The sequence below is a fragment of the Hydra viridissima genome, unplaced genomic scaffold (assembly GCF_058129835.1).
Source record: "Hydra viridissima isolate aposymbiotic clone 2 unplaced genomic scaffold, HvirCarnegie_v1 scaffold_5, whole genome shotgun sequence".
Taxonomy (NCBI): Eukaryota; Metazoa; Cnidaria; class Hydrozoa; order Anthoathecata; family Hydridae; genus Hydra; species Hydra viridissima.
The window spans coordinates 2,693,777-2,715,663 of NW_028324304.1; the positions used below are offsets into that span (position 1 = coordinate 2,693,777).

A 21,887-nucleotide genomic window follows, 5' to 3' on the forward strand; every position below is an offset into this window, starting at 1 on the left:
GTTATATGGTTTAAATTCTTTAATAAGAAAATAAAAATCTCTTTTTTTTTTTTTCAAGAATATCAAACATATCATCTTTTTTCAAAGAGCCATCTCAATCTTGCCACTGGTTTTTTTTTTCTGTCTTTAATTTATACTTTTGTGAGTATTTCTTGTTGTATTCTTTTTCAAACTTTGCTTCATACATTTTACGGCATTCTATTTTTTTTTAAAGAACTCCTTGAGGCTTTTAAATCAAAATTATAAATACAAAAATATAACACTTTTATTTGGAGTTTCAGCGTCGAAACTTGTTGTAATATTACATACATTTAAAGTAAAGATGGGGGTTTAATTATTAATTGTTTCTGACCGCGAAATTATTAATCGGGTTTCGTATGACAAATAAAATACATTTTTTCAAACGAAAGTATTAAAGCAATATAGTAAATGCTATTGTTTTCATCACTTTTTGCAGGGTGTAGAACGAGTCTTATTTTTCTGGAAAGTGGAATAAATCTAAATTTTCCATTACCCAATTCAAGCTATCGATAAATACCATCGATTAATATCATCGATAAATATCATACAACCGCGTTGTGTATGAAGATGGTGTTCTTCAATATATATAATACTTGAAGTATCAATTTTTTTTCAAATTACATTGGCAGACAAAAAAAAATTAACCATTTGTTACAAATCTTAAATACAAACAGGATGTTGTGGGAGTAAATATCTGGTGCACGAGCAACAAACAGTTGTTGATTTTACGTTCAAGATGTTTTTAATTGTTTTTCTTGGGGCAAATATTTTTGTTCTTAAAACATTCATTTTAAATATTATTATAAATAATTTAAATATTACAAAGATATTTGCTTAAACTTATTTTTTATAAGTAAAATTTTATTAACTTAGTGTTAAGAAAAATACCATTGCAGTATTACATCTGCTTTGATGCAGTGGCGGTTGTGGCTGTTAAATACCATTGCAGTATTACATCTGCTTTGATGCAGTGGCGGTTGTGGCTGTTAAATACCATTACAGTATTACATCTGCTTTGATGCAGTGGCGGTTGTGGCTGTTAAAGCACATTCACTTGAAATAAAACAGAAAAAAATTTGAATTTAAAACAGTTTTTTTTTGCAAAGTTTGATTATGTAGAAAGAAAAATGATAATTGGAGCTCCAGCATCTGACAATTTATACCTTAAAAAGCAAAAAGAAAACTTTTATAAACAAAATGTTTTTTAGTTTAAATGAGAAGATGAACCCACTTTTTATTTTGGTTTGATTTTTACGCGAAACACACTGTGTGTTTCATGTTATCTAAAACCGGGCTCATTGTAGAAAGCTCTTTTTATAAAACAAAATGTTTGACTGTCATGAATACTAAAAAGTATAACCATACAAGCCTTTTTTTGTTAGGCATACCGGCAATTCATGCAAAACTACACGTACTCGTTCAGTACACGTACAGTATATATACAGCACACGTACAGCTCATGTGCATATACAGCACACGTACAGCTCACGTATAGCACACGTATTTAATACAGCATCAATTTTTACATACTTATGCCAGCGATGTTTTACACGTTATACTAGTTGCAAATATAAATTAACTATACCATACGTTGCCATGGCATTTTTTTTTACTTTTTTATTTTTTCTCATTGAATTCATTTAGTAATTATTCTCTTGTATAATGTTATCAACTTTCATTAAATGTTTTTGGTTCCAGGACTCTCTTAGAGCCCGCCTAAGTTGGCACGCGCTTTTATTAAACTGTGCACTTAACGTTCAAACTTTTATTGTGTGCACCCTTTTACGCTTTTTTCAAAGAAATTTTTTGTGCACGCTTTTAAGACTTTGCTTTGAGATATAATATTAAGAAAGTTTATCTCATCAATCAACAAAACCAAAAAGTAAAGGTTGCTTATCGAAGATTAATTACATAATAGAGGCAACGTGGTCATAGCCTGACACTTGAATTTCATAAGTAAACAAGAATGTAAATTTATGAAAAAACTTTAAAATTACAGAAGAACATTTTTTATAGTTAAAAACTTATTCAAATTTTTAAAGTATGAAAAAAATGGTGAAAAATATTAAGAGATAATTAAAATGGTTTTGTCAAAAAAAAAAAAAAAAAAAAAAAGCGGGATTTGCTTGATTTTTACAATTAAATCTTGAGGTTACAAATTAGTGGAAGTGGTTAATAAAAGTTACGTAGGGAAAAAAAAAGTACGTTTAATTCTCCATTCTCCATTTATCTGGTTTAAGAGTAAACTTTGGTTGGAACGCCTTTTTTTTTTTATTAAAATAGTCCATTCTATTTTTAGATCATTTATCCAACGGATTTGTAGACTTTTATCAGCTCATAAGCACCGTTTATTAGATTTTCTCTTTGCTTTGCGTAAATATTTTTAGGTACAAGTTTTATACCGATGTGCCATTACATATATATGTAATGGCACATCGGTATAAAACTTGTACCTGTACCTGTATGTATGTATATATATATATATATATATATATATATATATATATATATATATATATATATATATATATATATATATATATATATATATATATATATATATATATATATATATATATATATATGAAAATACAGAAATTTCAATTTGAAAATACAGAAGACGGTTACAAGCCATTTTCAACACTTGCTTTGTTCAGAAAGAAAAACTTGAAGTTTCAGGACTTTAAATTTGAAGTTCAAGACTTATGTCGACCAAATATTAAATGATATATTAAATATTTTATTTATTAATAAGAATAACATTATTGAATATTTAAATATTTGATATTTTAAAACCGAACTTTAAACTTATGACTTATAGTTTCAATTTTTGAACCTTTTAAGCTTATTTTTCAAAAAAACAAATTTTGTATATAATATAAACTTGTCATATCAAAGCCTATTGCTACTTTAAATGCATAAAGATTTCTGTTTTGATAAATTTTTGAAAGTTTGATTTATTTTAAAAGGCTGATATAGTAACAAAAACGATTTTTTCACCCTAAATGACTTTTAAGCATAACTTTTTTTGTCATTTTAACATCACATAATAAAACTCGCCTTACACTACTATATATATATATATATATATTATATTATATTTTACATTATTATGTTATTATATTAAGACAAAAATGATCATTATAATATAAATACCAAATGCTAAAAAAGTTGTTTTAAAAGTTATACTAAAGATAAGTATAGAATCCAAAATCTCTGGTCTAGAAAAAAAAAAAGAAAGGTATTCCAACACAGAAAGTTTTCAACCATGGAAGGTATTCCGCCACAAAAATGTCGAGTTGTAATATTTTGAAAAAATGGCCTCTAAGCTTACAAAGCAGTTAAAATCTTACTTGATTAACTCCCCCTTCCCTCCTTTGTTTATGCAAACTAACCCCCACACCACCCCACCCCGGATTCAACACAGCTAAATTTTAAAATGTTAAATATGAGCGATTGTAAGCTAAACTTGATCTTGTTTATTCAATGTTATTTTCAGGGTGACAAATTTTTGAATTATTTGTTGAACATGTTTAAAACTCTTTCGCTTCCTATTAGCATACGTTTAAAACTTGGCAGTTTTCGAAGATTTAACTTCCCTTTTTTGGTTCATTTTCGAACTTTCTTGTATCTTTAAATTTTTTAGATTTATTATTGTTCTTTAGAATAGTGTTAATTAAAATGATAAATATTTTCCAGTTAGAATTAAATAAACAACCATTGATAATTACTAGAACTAAAAAAAGCAACCATTGATGACTATTAGACATAGATTAACAGTTTTGTAACCAATGAAAAATCTTTTTCTCTAAAAAAATCTGAGTTGTTATATGGTTTAAATTCTTTAATAAGAAAATAAAAATCTCTTTTTTTTTTTTTCAAGAATATCAAACATATCATCTTTTTTCAAAGAGCCATCTCAATCTTGCCACTGGTTTTTTTTTTCTGTCTTTAATTTATACTTTTGTGAGTATTTCTTGTTGTATTCTTTTTCAAACTTTGCTTCATACATTTTACGGCATTCTATTTTTTTTTAAAGAACTCCTTGAGGCTTTTAAATCAAAATTATAAATACAAAAATATAACACTTTTATTTGGAGTTTCAGCGTCGAAACTTGTTGTAATATTACATACATTTAAAGTAAAGATGGGGGTTTAATTATTAATTGTTTCTGACCGCGAAATTATTAATCGGGTTTCGTATGACAAATAAAATACATTTTTTCAAACGAAAGTATTAAAGCAATATAGTAAATGCTATTGTTTTCATCACTTTTTGCAGGGTGTAGAACGAGTCTTATTTTTCTGGAAAGTGGAATAAATCTAAATTTTCCATTACCCAATTCAAGCTATCGATAAATACCATCGATTAATATCATCGATAAATATCATACAACCGCGTTGTGTATGAAGATGGTGTTCTTCAATATATATAATACTTGAAGTATCAATTTTTTTTCAAATTACATTGGCAGACAAAAAAAAATTAACCATTTGTTACAAATCTTAAATACAAACAGGATGTTGTGGGAGTAAATATCTGGTGCACGAGCAACAAACAGTTGTTGATTTTACGTTCAAGATGTTTTTAATTGTTTTTCTTGGGGCAAATATTTTTGTTCTTAAAACATTCATTTTAAATATTATTATAAATAATTTAAATATTACAAAGATATTTGCTTAAACTTATTTTTTATAAGTAAAATTTTATTAACTTAGTGTTAAGAAAAATACCATTGCAGTATTACATCTGCTTTGATGCAGTGGCGGTTGTGGCTGTTAAATACCATTGCAGTATTACATCTGCTTTGATGCAGTGGCGGTTGTGGCTGTTAAATACCATTACAGTATTACATCTGCTTTGATGCAGTGGCGGTTGTGGCTGTTAAAGCACATTCACTTGAAATAAAACAGAAAAAAATTTGAATTTAAAACAGTTTTTTTTTGCAAAGTTTGATTATGTAGAAAGAAAAATGATAATTGGAGCTCCAGCATCTGACAATTTATACCTTAAAAAGCAAAAAGAAAACTTTTATAAACAAAATGTTTTTTAGTTTAAATGAGAAGATGAACCCACTTTTTATTTTGGTTTGATTTTTACGCGAAACACACTGTGTGTTTCATGTTATCTAAAACCGGGCTCATTGTAGAAAGCTCTTTTTATAAAACAAAATGTTTGACTGTCATGAATACTAAAAAGTATAACCATACAAGCCTTTTTTTGTTAGGCATACCGGCAATTCATGCAAAACTACACGTACTCGTTCAGTACACGTACAGTATATATACAGCACACGTACAGCTCATGTGCATATACAGCACACGTACAGCTCACGTATAGCACACGTATTTAATACAGCATCAATTTTTACATACTTATGCCAGCGATGTTTTACACGTTATACTAGTTGCAAATATAAATTAACTATACCATACGTTGCCATGGCATTTTTTTTTACTTTTTTATTTTTTCTCATTGAATTCATTTAGTAATTATTCTCTTGTATAATGTTATCAACTTTCATTAAATGTTTTTGGTTCCAGGACTCTCTTAGAGCCCGCCTAAGTTGGCACGCGCTTTTATTAAACTGTGCACTTAACGTTCAAACTTTTATTGTGTGCACCCTTTTACGCTTTTTTCAAAGAAATTTTTTGTGCACGCTTTTAAGACTTTGCTTTGAGATATAATATTAAGAAAGTTTATCTCATCAATCAACAAAACCAAAAAGTAAAGGTTGCTTATCGAAGATTAATTACATAATAGAGGCAACGTGGTCATAGCCTGACACTTGAATTTCATAAGTAAACAAGAATGTAAATTTATGAAAAAACTTTAAAATTACAGAAGAACATTTTTTATAGTTAAAAACTTATTCAAATTTTTAAAGTATGAAAAAAATGGTGAAAAATATTAAGAGATAATTAAAATGGTTTTGTCAAAAAAAAAAAAAAAAAAAAAAAGCGGGATTTGCTTGATTTTTACAATTAAATCTTGAGGTTACAAATTAGTGGAAGTGGTTAATAAAAGTTACGTAGGGAAAAAAAAAGTACGTTTAATTCTCCATTCTCCATTTATCTGGTTTAAGAGTAAACTTTGGTTGGAACGCCTTTTTTTTTTTATTAAAATAGTCCATTCTATTTTTAGATCATTTATCCAACGGATTTGTAGACTTTTATCAGCTCATAAGCACCGTTTATTAGATTTTCTCTTTGCTTTGCGTAAATATTTTTAGGTACAAGTTTTATACCGATGTGCCATTACATATATATGTAATGGCACATCGGTATAAAACTTGTACCTGTACCTGTATGTATGTATATATATATATATATATATATATATATATATATATATATATATATATATATATATATATATATATATATATATATATATATATATATATATATATATATATATATATATATATATATATATATATATATATATATATATATATATATATATATATACATATATACACAAGCAAGTTGAATGTTGTTAAGTGCAAATAATTAGTAAAAAAAAAGTCATCTCCTAAAAGACATCCGTCTGCTATTATGGGCCATAACAAAACCACGTGTCATTGGTAACTATGGAAACATTTTTTCCTTCGAAATTTATTTAAAACTTAAGAGCCACTTGCTTCATCTTCTTCAAAGACCATCCTTCTTGCGTCACTAGTTTCGAGATTAAATCTTATCGCTCATTTGATTTTTATTGAAATCTTTTTTTTCAACCAAAATGTCAATAAGAAAAGAAAGTCTACTTTATTTTATCCATAATGCTATTATAAACTTTTGTCATGTGGTTCCTTTTATTTTTGATAATGTCTTAGTATAAAAGAAAGTGGTAGAAAATACCACGTTTAATGAAAGCATCATTTTTTTTTCAGAATGCCCCACGAAACTTTTTATAGAATGTACGGAATGTATTTACTATCAATAATCCTCAAAACGAGGTGCTTTTAAAAAGAAAATTAAAAAATATATATTCCATTCAAACTTTCTCGACATCATTTTTATCATGTGTAGTCAAGGCTTTAGTGTCAGAAATGCATTTGTAGTCAAGGCTTTAAGTGTCAGAAATACATTCAATCAGCATCAGCAATTAACAACAACGATTAAAACTTAATGCAAATAGCGTCTTGATTTCTCTGACAAGTGCAAGGTTATTTGTTGCTATGATGGAAGCGATTACACTTCCAATGGCTTACATGCTATTTTTCAGTTTCAGTTGCAACATAAATAAATAAAAATAAATATGTTTCAACTTTCATAAAATCTATTACTAAATCTTTCACCCAAAACCATGAAAGTAAAATGAAGAAGTAAAGATAGATTTGAAGAAAGGAAATTAAGGGTTATTTATGATATATAAAAACCCCATTGAAATATTTTTAAAATGTTTAATTGTGTTCATTAATTTAAATTGCAAAAAATTTCCCTGCCAAAGTAAATCAACCTCTAATATCTGATTGCTATTTTCGATTTTCCGTCTATAAGAGCCAGTATATTTTTAGCTCTTAAGAAATATTCTTTTAACAACGAAGAAACTACTTGAGAACAATATCTTGACAAATTTATTTCAAATAAACTTTATAAATATTCTTGGCGCACTTTTTTTAAATCGATTTCAGAGATTTGTCTTCTTCTCGTCCATTTTTATTGATAATTTTTATGGTTATTCACTATTTCAAACGCAAGATGATAGCTTTTTTACGCAATAAAAATTAGAGTGTCGTTAGTCTTTTATTAACTAACAACAGTTTTTGCATACTAAATAAACATTTAAAATGTAGCGTTGAAATTTCTTTCACTTAAAATATTAAACCTTTTAGCTTCTCAGAAAAGTATGTGAGATGGAGTGTTTGATTTTATGTTAATATTTTTAATTTATGAGAATCCTGTGACGTTTAACGAGGGGAAATTATTTGGGTAGCATGCATAATTAATTAATTCAATTGAACTAAAAAGCTCGGTCCAATAGGGATAAAGTAATTGATGAAATTATGCAAGGTTGTAAAATGAAGAGTGTTTCCGTCAAAGTCAGTGGACTGTGGAGAGGAATTAAAAACGAAAAAGTTGTTTAAGAAGTGAGACGCGTTCGCTTGACAGAAGTTCCTAAATATTTTCAAAAAAAAACTGTTTATGTTGACAATATGGCAATAAAAGTATTATTAATTGTTCTAATTGGACTTGCTATATGTTGTGAGGCGAAACTGAACAAGAAAAGTCAGAAAGGACAAGTAGGATCCGGTGACGATAGTCCTGATAAATTATTAAAAAAATTCCATGAAAAAGCTCTAAATAAAACAATTTATGGAGTAACAGACAATACTGAAGATGGCTCAGGCGATGATGATGATGAAGACTTAGATGATTTAGAAAGTGGAAGTGGTACAGAAGGGAGCGGAATTGAAATTGTAACAACAACACAAAGTCCAACAAAGAAGCCAACCAAAATGAAGCCGAAAGCCAAGTCTACAAGTGGGGTAGTTATTGATATCAATATATCTACTACAAAATCTTCAAAGTTTGAGAATACAACCACATTCAGTGATAATTATACATCGGTAACATCACAGCCACTTACAACTAACTCGCTACAACAGCTAGATAAACAAGTTGAGGGACAACCAGCAGGAATTAACTTTACATTGGGAATTATTATTGGAGTTGTTGTGGGTGCTGTTTTAGCGATATTAGTAATAATTTTTCTTGTTTACCGATTGCGTAAGAAAGATGAAGGTAGTTATTCACTTGAGGAACAAAGTACTCAAGCATTTATTACAAATGATGGTCCCCAGAAAACTGAAAAAGAAGTTTATGCATAAAACTTTTAGTTGATTTCCAGAATCAATCTATGCAGTATATAGCTCTATATAAATAAAAGAAATAGCTTTATCAGACCAAAAGCTTCAGATTGAAGTAACCATACATTAGACAAATTTTATATAAAAGCTGTTCATCCTGTTCAACAAGTATTTTTTAAAAATGTACTGATAATGTTTTGTTTAGCCAATCAAATCATTTGTTAGACTTGTCCAATACTTTGGATGCACATTTTGCGTTGAAGTGTTCTCTGTTTTGAAACCTTTTTAATTCAGAAAGGACATCCAAAGTTGTTATTTATTCTATTAAGTTTTATGTTTATGTAAATTCTGTTAATTTAATCTATTTATGTTTTGAAAGCCTTTTTTTTATTATTATCAGAAATGAACATCCATTTCATTATTTTCTTTCAATTTTCAGTTATCATAAATTTATTTGATGATTTTTTTTTTTTTTTTTGTAGAATGCAGCTTTATGTTTTAACAACCCTGTCAATGCAACAAAAAGTTGTTTTGATAAAAAATTTTATAGCTTTTTGTATTTGTTTTTGATGCTTGTTGTTTTTAAACTCATGGTAAGTGCAACATTTTTTGATTGAATTTTCAGAGCAAGTGGATGGTTTTTTATGTTTTGTTTATCTTTTGTATCGTCGTTTTATTTAATTTTAGAGTTTGCCTCCCCTTCCCCGTTCTATTTAATGTACTATATTGTATCTCTTAAAGCTGTGTGTCATAATTTTGGAATGATATTGTTTTTCCAGTATGGTTAATGTATTATAGAATGATCATCAAGCAAATATTGATCCAAAATTGAACACGAAAATCTTTGGTGTATTTGTTTACTAAGCGGGACTGATTAGATTGGTCAAATTTTCTTTTTTTTTTTTGCGTAACATAATTTGCAAATGTCAACATGAAGCGCTTTGGTTCAAACAGTTAATCTGTGTTGCTTTGAAACAATACATAATATTGTTATCGGTTTACAAGACGACTTGTAATTAAAGTTTAAGATGTAACTACCGTTTTTCTATCAAGTTAAAGGAAGCGCTGATCAGTGCATGCATTCACTGATCTTTCGCCATCCTTTGCTTTTTTCAGTGTTGCTTTGATCTTTTTAGATCATAAATAGAATCGGGATTTAACAAAGCGCTATGTGTGAATTTTTTTTCCATTTAAGCAACCACCCAGCCTCACTCTCATGTATAGTTAGTTTGTAACATCAGTTTCATATATAGGTTTTCAAAAATAGGTAGTTTTTAATATCATGTCTAATGATTAATGACATTTTAAGGAAAAGCATGTAAACAGCTTCTGGCAACGATGCGCAAGTTTAAAGCATAAGTGATTTTAGGCAAAACATAGTTTGTTGATGTTAACTTGCGATGACCAAGAGCAAATAACTTATCTTGAACAACCAAACAAACAAAAAAATTACAAGCACTTCCATTGTCATTGTGCGTCTTACATTCTTTCTTAAAAGTTTTTTAACATTTGGGCAATTGCTTTAACATGCTTTTTAGCTTTATTACAGTGTATGGAACTTTGTGTAGCTACCAACTTTGTAAGATGAGTAATAAGGCTGACGCTGTGTCCGAAAAAAAGCGGCATGAATTGTGAAAAGATTTACGTTGTTGGAAGTATATTTACATTTTACCGATGCTCATAACGTTTTGTGAAATCTTTTCGGCAATGACGCGCAAGTGTTAAGAATAAGTTTACTTTTAATTGTTAAAATTGCATTGATCAGATATTTAACAAGAAAGGACTTACATTATTCTAGACTATATAACATCAACCTAAATAATGATAAGTTATGGAAATTTACTATGAATAAGTTGACGTAAAACGATGCAATATCAGCTTTTCTTAGCGTACTTATAAAAGATCGCACTTGCATTACATCACTGATTTCCGCTATTTGTTAACTAATTTAACTATCTTTCTTTATAATTCTTTATTAAAATCGAACTAAATATTGACTGAATAAAGAGTTGCTAGAAAAAGTTTATATATTTAAATTGATAAATATCATTACATATATCAATAAATATTATCAAATATATTGTCAATAAATGTTTGTGTTCATCAATTTGTTTCACTTTTTCCATTTTATCTCTTACAAGAAATACTTACGGATTTGAAAATCATCTAAAACTATTTTTATTTTGCGATTAAATTTGTTGATTTTTAAATTCAACAGGATTTGCTTCCTTACAACATGCAAAGTCGCTGTCAATAATAACTTTTAGTACACTCAAGCTGTAATTATCAGAATTTCAAATAATGATTTTTTCTCCGTTTTGGGGTCATTACTTGTCAAATCAGTCAACGTCAGAGAGTGACCTTTAATTTACCTTTGCACATTCAATGTTGTATCCATAAATATGAAAATGTGTCCAATTTTAAACAGTTTTATCAATCAATTGATAAAATTAGCTATGGAAGTTATATAAGTCCCGATTTTACAGCTAATGTATTATTTGAAAGTCTAGAACCGAGATTTTTTCACGTACTGAATGCTAAATAAGTTTTTCAGACACAAAATAACGACTTTTCTCAAAAATAACAACTTTTCTAAAGAAAAAAAAAAAAAAAAAATTCATATCAGTTGATTTTTTTAAATTTGTTTTTTTATTTTTATAATTTATCATTCATAGCAGTTAATTTTTAATAAATATACTTTCAAGCAGGTGGGTAAAAAAAAAAAAAAAGTTAAATGGGGAGAGAAAAGAAAGCATTGACATAGGAATCGATTACTTATTGAAATCAATTCAAAAGAATTTTAAAAATTGAACTTAATTATTACAAAAACAATCTTTAGAAATAAAAAATCGAATATTAGAACAGGTTCTGTTTACTTTTCACATCAATTAAAAATGGTACAAAGCTTCAATTGACAAACCAATAAATTAATCTGACAAATCTACCAGTAGGTAAATGAACTGGTAACGAATTTGTCAGACAGAAGCAACATAAACAAGAAAGTAATAGAGGCTTTAATCTTTTTTTTTTTTTCTTAAAACTTTTTTCAAAGAAAATCGAAAAAAAGCTCAATGTTTTTTTTTGAACATATTTTTGTCATGCTTTTTATTTGAAAGAAATTATTTTTTTAAGAAGTTTTGTCTAAGAACTGGTAACGAATGTGTCGGACAGAAGCAATATAAGTTTATTTGAAAGAAATTATTTTTTTAAGAAGTTTTGTCTAAGATAAGTTTGTAGGTAAGAGAACCTTTACACTTATTTTAAATTTAAAAAAACCACCAAAATTTCCCATTTTCAGAGCTCTAAATTCCAATACAATGTGTCTGCAACCTCCACAATCTTTAATATAGGCACTTCAGTCCATTTTATGATCTCGTAATACAATTAAGCTAAAATGTTAATTTTAATTTTATTGCATTCAAAATGTTAATCTTGTTTTAAAATGGGTTTAACCAACTTTGTAGCACTTCTGGTTGTTAAGAAATTTGCATTTTTATACTACCTAATTTGACATTTTTTTAGACAAAAAAACGCGTTTTTTTATTTTAGTTTTTTTTAACATTTTTTTTAGCGTAAAAATTTTACGCAACGACTTTAGGCAATAATCTATCTGTTATCATTAAACAATATACAAATAGAACAACTTTCAGTTCACAACTAATCTTTAGAAAAAATATATATACAGAAAAAATATATATAGCAGAAAAATATATATACATTAATATAGTCATAGACACATTACACATTTCTAATAAAATATTACTAATAATATATATAACTAGTAATTATTTCAAATAAATTGTAAAATAGGCTTTTTACAAAAGTATAACCTTTCCTTTTTCAAGGTCAACAAGCAATGGAAAAGCCCATACTTGATTTTCCTCAGTCTCATAGACCACATCAAACAAAGTTTTTTTTTAAGTTAGGAGTTGACTTGTTTACTCGAAGAACTTCACCTGTACACCAAAAGTATTTTTTAGTATCGATTTTCATTATTTTATGTTGAATAAATTTCCCAACAAGATAATTAACATCATTTAGAATGACAGCCAAGATGTTTGTTTTTTGTTGATTTGCTAATTGAGACAGTCTTGCATTCTTTAATTTTTCACTTAACTCTTCTTTCTCTTTTGCAATCAAAATATCTCGTTCTTTTCTTTCAATAAGAATAACTCTTCTCTCAATGGGCTCTGGAAAAGTCCTTGTTCTAATAACTGATTGTAAATTACTGAACAACTCATAGTTTGTTAAGTCTTTTCGCTTACTACCATGCATTTTAGTTTTGTAAAAATATTTAGGTTCACATTTAACTTCCATAACATACCTATAAAAATCCAACTGTGCTCTCAATATTTTTTTGCTTTTAAATGTGTCAACTAACAAAACATATTCATCATCTGCTTCTTTTGAGGTCAACCACACCTTCGTCTTCAATTTTAACAACTCATTAACCGATTTAGCTTTTTTTAAGAAGACTTTGTCTTCAGCTGTTTTTTTAGCTTTATGCTTTTCAGACAACCTTTCACTCATTTCAAACTTTAATTCTAAATGACGTTGTTTGTATTTATCTTTCATTTTATTAAAGTTTGTTGAAGCTTTTTTTAGCAATGAGTCACGCTCATCTAAAGTCTTTTTATCCAACCAGTCTAGTGTTTTGTTTTTATACCACATAGTATAAGCTTGTATAGTTTGTATTTTGGCATTTGGCTTTGTATGAATTAAAAGATCCAATACCGCAAAGTCACTTTCTGATGCTTTGTTTGTTGTTGGAACATTCTCTGCAGCCTTACTTATATTATCAGAAGGATGCCAATATTTACCTCCAGGAAGTTGATCAGCAGATTGTCTTTCCAGAACAACTAACAAAGAATGACAAATTACTTCTAATGTCTGCTGTGTTAAAATATTTAAATCAGTGTCATTAGTCTCTTCAAATAATTTATCATACAAAATATCTTTATGAATATTAACATCACTTGGACTGAATATAGGTGTTTTTGAGATCATAATCGATGATGCATTTTTACACAAATCTGAAAGTTTCATTTTTAGGGTTAACAAAAATGGATTCATATCAAGAATACTCTTTTGTGATTCAATTATCCGCCAAAGTGGACCTGTAATTATTTTATCAATTATTCCAAGAGCCCGCACTTCTGCTAAATATAATTTGTTGCTAATATCTTCTTTAACTGCAAGTAAAAGATTATTTTGATTTGGCCAATTTTGAAGAAACTCTAAAATATCTTTTGAATGAAAATACAAAGCTGCAGCATTATAATATAATATATTAAATCTGTTACCAACAAAGGGTGCAAGCATACACTTACTTTGTCCTTTACCAGCAAGAAATGCATTAAAATACCCAGCAACTCCAGCTTCATCACTTCCCCTTACATGAAAAGCTTTACATGCAGTTCTTACTAATCTAGTGGCACCTGATTCAGCAGTATTGAATGCAAAAATATTTTCATAACTAGTACTTAAAACTAACTTTTTGAATAAGTTAATTGTTTTATCAGTTTCTGTTGCAAAGTTAGATAATAAATGCAATTTACAAAAAAAATTAGACATTTCAATGAAATCTGCTTGCTCGCCTTTTTTTAAACCTTCCCAGTTCTTTATAACTTTAGGCAGTAACTTTTTCCTCATATCTTTAAGCTTTAAATTAAACAGTGGATTAACTGGCCCAAGATCAGACATGGTAGTTTTAAAAGAACATACAAGGTTAAAAAATCGTTTTCCTTACTGCTACTTTCTAAAATGTCACATATATCATTGAATGTTTTGGTTAACGCATTAATAGTACAATCTGCATCACTGCCAGCCATTTCACATAATCCAAAAGATAAAGTACTTCCATTTGTGGTAGTAACTTGGAAATTTTGAAAATGTCTATGATGTTTAGTGGTACCGTCACTGTGAAGACAATTGCCCGAATTAATTTCTACAGTGTTTATCATTTCTTCTGCAACTTGAAGTTGAGCAAGTGCTAAAGCCTCAGTCATAAATCGAGATTTTGTACCAATTGAGGGAAGCTTCTCTATATCTATCTTTGCTAGTTTTTTTAAAACAATTGTGATGACTTCATTAACTTTGTTCATGCTGACATTCAAAGAAACTAACTCCATAATAACTTCTCTTATATCATTAGAATACCTTCCGTTTTGAAATGTTATTATTCTGCGATCATGGAGAAGAGAACTTAAATTAAAATCTTTATTTTCTTTGCTTAATACTCTAGTGTCAGGAGAGTCTGTATCCTTTTCAGGATTATTTAAACTGTTAGAAGACAAATTTTCATGTTTATTTACTTCCATGCTAAACTTCTTGTTTACATAATACAATTTTTTGCATGTAATTCTTTTTTTCTCATGAAGGAGTGCAACTTTATTGTCACTTTTTTCAAGCTTAACTAACAAAAATTTAACTCTTTTATTAAGATTTCTAATGACTTTATTATAAAAATCTTTTAATTCTTTTATTTCCTTATTTTGTTTCTTTTTTAATTGATGAATCTTTGCTTTATTACTTGCATGTAATAGTTTATATGTCCTTCTAGGGTCGTTAGATGTAAATTTTTTTTTCATATTACTAATACGAACATTAGCAGATTTGAACTTATTTATACAACCAGATGAAGCAAGTTTCAATTTTTTAAAACAGTTTTTCGAGGTTTGTTGGTTCAACTTTCTTTTTTTACCCTTCGTTTTATTTTTTTCACTTGATATGCATAATTCACAACTAGTTTCCGAAATAGGCGGTTTAAAGAGCATCAGCTTATATATATCTCTTCTTTTATTGTTTTTTTTTTTAACGATTTAAATTTATCTACAACAATTTTAATTTTGTTGTACAAGCTCAAATTATTTTCGGTTACTGAAAACAAATCGGAGAATCGGCTTCTGAAATTCGAGCAAACCATTTTCAAAGATTTATCACTCAAGCATAGATACCAATCATATAATTCTTTATTATTCATTATGATAAGGCTAATTTTATACAAATACTGTATTATACAATTAAATTGTTATATTGTTTTTGCAAATTAGTTACCGTAATAATTTTTGAAACAATATTAAGACGGACTGAAAGGAAGAAGAGGACGGGATTTAGCAGGTTTTAACTTAGACTTAAAAATTAAGCTGAATACTCGAATATTAGCAAAAACTTAGTTTTTTTAAAGTTATTTTAGACCAACTTATTCATCACAAAACCAAAAAAAAAACAAAAAAAAAAAACAAAGAAAAATAGTTATATATTATTTTAAAGGATGCTAGAACGCAAATAAAATAACTTTAAGCTAAAATAATTACAAATAATTAATTGAAACCGCTCCTACAGCCAGATAAACTGATATTGAAAATTCTAGCAGATATTTTATGAAAGATTAATCATTTTACTTTTCGTAAAACGTTTTACTATGGCATAATAGATTAAAAAAATCGGTCTAAATTTAATCTGAAAAAGTCTTCTTTATATATAAAAAACTTCGCAAATTTTGTCTACGGAATTTGTCACGTGACTGAAGTGCCTATTTAATATATACCAAACAACCATGGAATCTCCATTCTCAAGATCTCTAGTAATCTATTGGTTGTTAGTGAGTTGGCAGCAATTTTATTGAGGTTTTTGTTTAAGAGAATGCTTAGAACAGATATTTTCATTTTTTTTTTTTTTTGCTTTTATATGTGTCCATTTGTTTATATATTTGTTTTATATTTATTATTTGTCATGAACATATTTATCAAAAGAAACTATTTGTTAAATATTTACAAAACAACAACCATTTTCTACAATGAAATTATATTTGACATACATAAACTTGTAATAAAATAATTATAAGGCTCCAGAGTTGCAATAAGGTAATTCGCCATTACAAATGAAAAAATTGTTGAGTTGTAAAATAAAACTAAAATATAAAATTTTTATAATAAAATTTTATATTTTAGTTTTGTTTATTTAACTCAACAATTATAAAACTAAAATAAAAAATTTTTGTAATAAAATTTTTTACAATAAAATTATACAATAATTGATAAGTTTTTGTTTTTAAGTTTGAAATACCGTTTTGCAACTGAAGATGTGATAAATACTTGCAAATATAATATTCATTCTTTTCAGCTCTATTTAAAAAGATTATATGAGTTTTATCTATTACTTTAGCTTTCTAAATCATCTAATATGTTAATCATCCATTATGAAAATCATACAATTTGTAAATCATCCATTATGAAAGTCATCCATTATGTAAATTATCCATTACAAAAATGAAAATCAAATTGTTCCTAAATAAATCTGCCTATCAAAATGGATGTAACATCCTTAACCCGTCGAGAGGAGGGTAGGAAGGGGCTGACGGGAAATTTGCCTTGGGCCTCAAGCTGAGTGAGGGCCCACCAGAGTAAGTTGGCTCAAGCCTTATTCATCCTCTCGGCAAGTTTTTTTGCTGTGAAGTGATTTTATAAATTTCTTTTGATCCTTGGGGTGAATCAGTGTTTTTTTTCGTTTGCTGATACTAAATTTCCTTTTTTAAATTCTGCAGATAACAAATCTAGTAAACTTATAATCAAAAAAGATATTCAACAATTTAAAAATGATGTTTTTTTTTTTTAACTTTTACTTCAAAATCCCATTTTTCTTTTACAAGTCTTGCCAAATAGTCTATTACCACATTTGTATTGAAGTCACAAAATCTGTGGCTTGGTGAGTGTCACAAACGTCTTTAAACGTTGTTTTATGCTACCTTTATTCAGACCTGTGTAAATAAAGCAAGTGATTTTTTATAAATTTGCTTCACATTTGAATCACAAAAAAGTCTCAATTGCGATTAAAAACTTTACAATTTGTACTTTGGTTGCAAAATACGAGATCAGGACAAATATTTGGTGCCATGCATTAGATCGAGGTGCATCAGTAGATCGAGGCTTTACAATTAAATAGGAAAAAATCTCCAATGCCTTATACAGTGCTAATGATTTGGAATTAACAGACCATATTGGTAGTTGTTTTTGCAATTTCCAAACATTCCATAAACAATGCGTCTAATACCGTATGGAAAAAGCATTACTAATTCTATTAGAACTTGAATCTAGCTGTGATAAACCAACAGCCTTACATGGGCTGATGTACACGATTCCCATTTAAATTTTTGTTTATTAGCGATTTCTACAGTAGAAATTCAATTTTCATTTAAAAATTTTGAGTCCATTGTTTTAACTTATTAAAAAAGTACATTTTTAGCAGAACTAATTTTGCGGTTCTTTAAGAAAATCATCAAGTTCCTTATCGAGCGTACCTTGCGTAACTATTCATTTTTGGTTTTAATGGGATCTTTTTTAGAATGGGGCAACAATGTTATTTTTGATACAACAGTCGTATCATCAAATCATCATGTCAGATAACTATTTATTACCACCATTATTGTATTAATGGAATTAATGACCTAGTAAGAGATCTGGATCATCCGAAAAACAACGCTGAGGCTCAAGACCACTACAGTGGAATTTTCCAGCAAGTGATCTTTGTACATCTGCAAAGAGTAATCATGCTGCTAGATCATAATGAAGCGAAGGAAATGTTATATTAAATTAAGCTAAAAATTATTGTTCTGTAAATTAAGCACCGAGCATTCGCATCGCCGTAAATCGAAGTACTTCGTAGTATATCGAAGTACTTAGAAGGAATACTTCGTGTACGAAGGTTCGGTCCTGTCTGTAAATGATGTTTTTAAAGGAACAAAGTAATAACAAAAATGACGGGTGGAAAAGATAAAAATTGTTGAGACAAATTTTAAAGTCATTTTATTTTTAAACGATCAAAGCTCTTTATTTGAAATTTTAGATGATTATTACTTATTAACTGTTACTTAGTTTTCAATGTTTCTAATTTGGCTAGCACACCATTATCAGCAACTTTGCACAGTTTTCCCTTGATCCCTTTTGTAATGTCTTGTAAAAAAGTTTCATCAAGTTCTTTTACCTTTGCTTTGATGCGCAACATTAACTGCCTTTCAATATGAGCTGTCCATCCTCCCTCATACACTTTCGGAGAAAAACATCCCCAAAAGTTATTAAATAATCTTGCTTGAGGAAGATTTGGTGGGTTTATGCTACGGGGTACATAATTGACGTTATCATCTAACCAGCATAAAACCTTTGTAGCACAATGTGCTCTTCCCAAATCTGTCCAAAATAGATATTTTTCATCACTTTGATACTTATCAATAAAAGGCTTAGGTCTTTTTACCAAACATTCTTCTAGAAATATGTCCGGATTTATCCCTGGAGCATTGACTGATCGCACAAGTACCTCAAAAAAAAAAAAAGCCCTTTCAGAAATCCCTATACATATAAGCATGAGCTCCAGATATTTCTCTCCATTTGCATCTCACTTCATCTGGACACGTTTCTATATTACTTATGTAAAATCCATCATTACTGGATATTCTATCACATTAGAATGTGAAATACTTTTCATCGTCCATAACAACCAAACTAAACCATATAGATGATTACTAGCTTTTGACTTCTTTTTTTTTTTAATTCTGAGCTAATTGTTCATTGTATTTAAGTTTTTTTAACGAGTTTTATAATGAACATCTGCTTGAGCTAGTTGATGACATATGGTTGTATGACTTGATAAAAATTTTCGGGTAAGTTTATGGAAACTTATACCAACCTTACTTTTCGCAGCTTTTTTTAAAATATCCCGATTCTTATTGTTCCACACCTTCGATTGAAAACCTTTATATTGTCATTTAATATCTTAACCTTGGTCACACTGTCTCAATTGAAGCTCAATAAAAGAAATTAATATCAAGTTTGAATGTTTAGCACAAAAATTTAGCAGAGCAACATATTGATCTACAAATTAAGTATTTAGTAATATATAAATATTAAAGATATACAAGAAGATAATAATTGTCTTACCTGTATTAACTAAGCATAAGCATACAAGTCTAATATTTGTTTTTTGTACTAACTGTTACCAAGCTATGAACCATCAACTTCAAAAGATGCCCTAAGTTCAAATTTAAATTTGTCAAATTAAATTAGAGCTTTGTTCAATTGAGTAAATCAAAATTGTTTGAAATTTTGCTATAGAAATTATATATTCTTTCCAAATTGTATAGAAACACACCTACAATGTGTCAGAGTATTTCTTCTCATTCTTCTCTTTTATAAAGATTTCTTTTATAAGGAGAAATGATTTTATAATTTACCACAACTACCCTACTTTTATTTGCCAAAAGGCATCACACAGCAGTTAACCGACCCAATTACTCAATAAATTAACTACTTTACTTGCGCAATTAAGCAAAAGCGAAGTTTACAAAAACTAAGTATTTGTCTTATACTGAATCATTCAAAATGGAGACTAAATAAATGCATTTTTTATGAGTTCATTTTTTATAAATCGAAAAATCTTTATGCTGTTAAAACTATTTTAGTCCCAATTCGATTGCTAGATTCAATAAAAACCTGGTAAAAATTTAATGCAAATTGGAAACGGGGTTATTCTCAAGATGAGATGGCCGTAAGGTCAAAAATTGATATTTTGAGAAAAAAGAATTAAAACATTTTTTTCAGATTCTTTTGAAGTTGATGGTTCATAGCTTGGGTCATTTGAGATAACTAAATACAACTATTGGTTGTTATTTATTTTTGACTCAAAATAAAGGCATAACAACCAAGTCCTAACACACTATTCAGTACTCAAACTTGTTTTCGGCCAAAGGACCCATCCTACATAGTGCCGAATTGCCTGTGCCAAAACCTCCAAATCGTTCAGAAAATCGGGATTCTGGTTCGGAACTTGTTCTAACTTCGTATAAGTTATTTCACATAAATGATCTTTTGGTTCCGTCCAAATAATTGGTATAAAAAATGGCAAATGTTTAGCCCAAATTAATCGGAGTCAATCAGACGTTGCACAACATTTGTGGAACTAAGGCTTTATCTTGATACCTTACAGGAAATCCGAAATAGTCTAAATAGCACTGTTCAATTTGAAATCAGAAATGAATATGTCCTAATTTTTAATGAGGGTAAACCAACATAAACAAAAATCAGCACAAAGTTCGTGTGACCAATGTTCACCAGTAAAATTTGAGAAAAGCGAGTTTAAATACTATTTTCAAAATTTTACCAAATTATTTCCACCAAAATCTTAATTGTATAAACTGTTACTTATATGAACATGACCCAAGATCATAAGGTGTTCCTTATTGGTCATCGTCAGCACCATTTTTTTTTTTTGCATTTATAATTAATTTTTGATTGCTTTTTTGATGACGGCCGATTTTGATATTCTGCTCTTAACAAGACGCTCTTTATCCATACTTGAGCAATCTTGAAGATTATACCAGGAACCATGTGCATCTTTTTTGTAAATTATATATCTGTACCTCGGAGGGATACAACACTATGTCCATTTTCACAACTTTACAGGAGAGGAGTTTTAAACTTTTTTTCAACAAAAAGTGTTATTGACACAGCTATTTATTGAGATGTTGAAACAATATTTTACCAGAACATTCTATTTATTGTTATTTACATCATGCAGTTGTTATAAAATAAAAAAAAACCTTTTTTACGGTTTTTTTTCACTTTTTAAAAAAATGGACATAGTGTTGTATCCCTCCGAGGTACAGATATGTATATATACACACACACACACACACAAATATAAACAAACAAACAAAAAGCATACAAAGTTCAAACTTATATAAAAGGTGTTCAAAAAACAATATAGAATATTTTTTTGTTGCTATTACAAGGTAATTTTTTCATTTTGCTTTAGTGTTAGATACAAAGCATTTTGTAGTATTTTTTTTTTATTAAGATTTGTAAAAGTACTTCTATTTCTAATTAAAATAAAGTTTAGTTACCAGGTCACAGGAAAGAAACCTGAGCACTCTTCGAATGGCCAGGCCACTTGCTAAGTGGTCAGATTGGCGAGAAACAAAATGTGTCAAAAAAAGATACAAAGCGGGCAGAAAGTGACCAGCTCGTACGACCTTGTAATGTACAATATGTAGATTGAATA

The 21,887-nt window shown here is 28.4% G+C and overlaps 1 protein-coding gene and 1 pseudogene across 1 annotated transcript; one reads left to right on the forward strand and one right to left on the reverse strand.

The window, feature by feature from the left end:
- The first annotated feature begins 8,048 nt into the window (after window positions 1-8,048).
- LOC145188897 (uncharacterized) lies at window positions 8,049-9,678 on the forward strand. The gene has a single exon (XM_080065403.2). The coding sequence runs from the start codon at window positions 8,184-8,186 to the stop codon at window positions 8,856-8,858; it is 675 nt and encodes a 224-aa protein (XP_079921529.2). The 5' UTR covers window positions 8,049-8,183; the 3' UTR covers window positions 8,859-9,678.
- A 2,760-nt stretch (window positions 9,679-12,438) lies between these two features.
- LOC149887969 (uncharacterized) lies at window positions 12,439-15,263 on the reverse strand (annotated as a pseudogene).
- Between the last annotated feature and the right edge of the window lie 6,624 nt (window positions 15,264-21,887).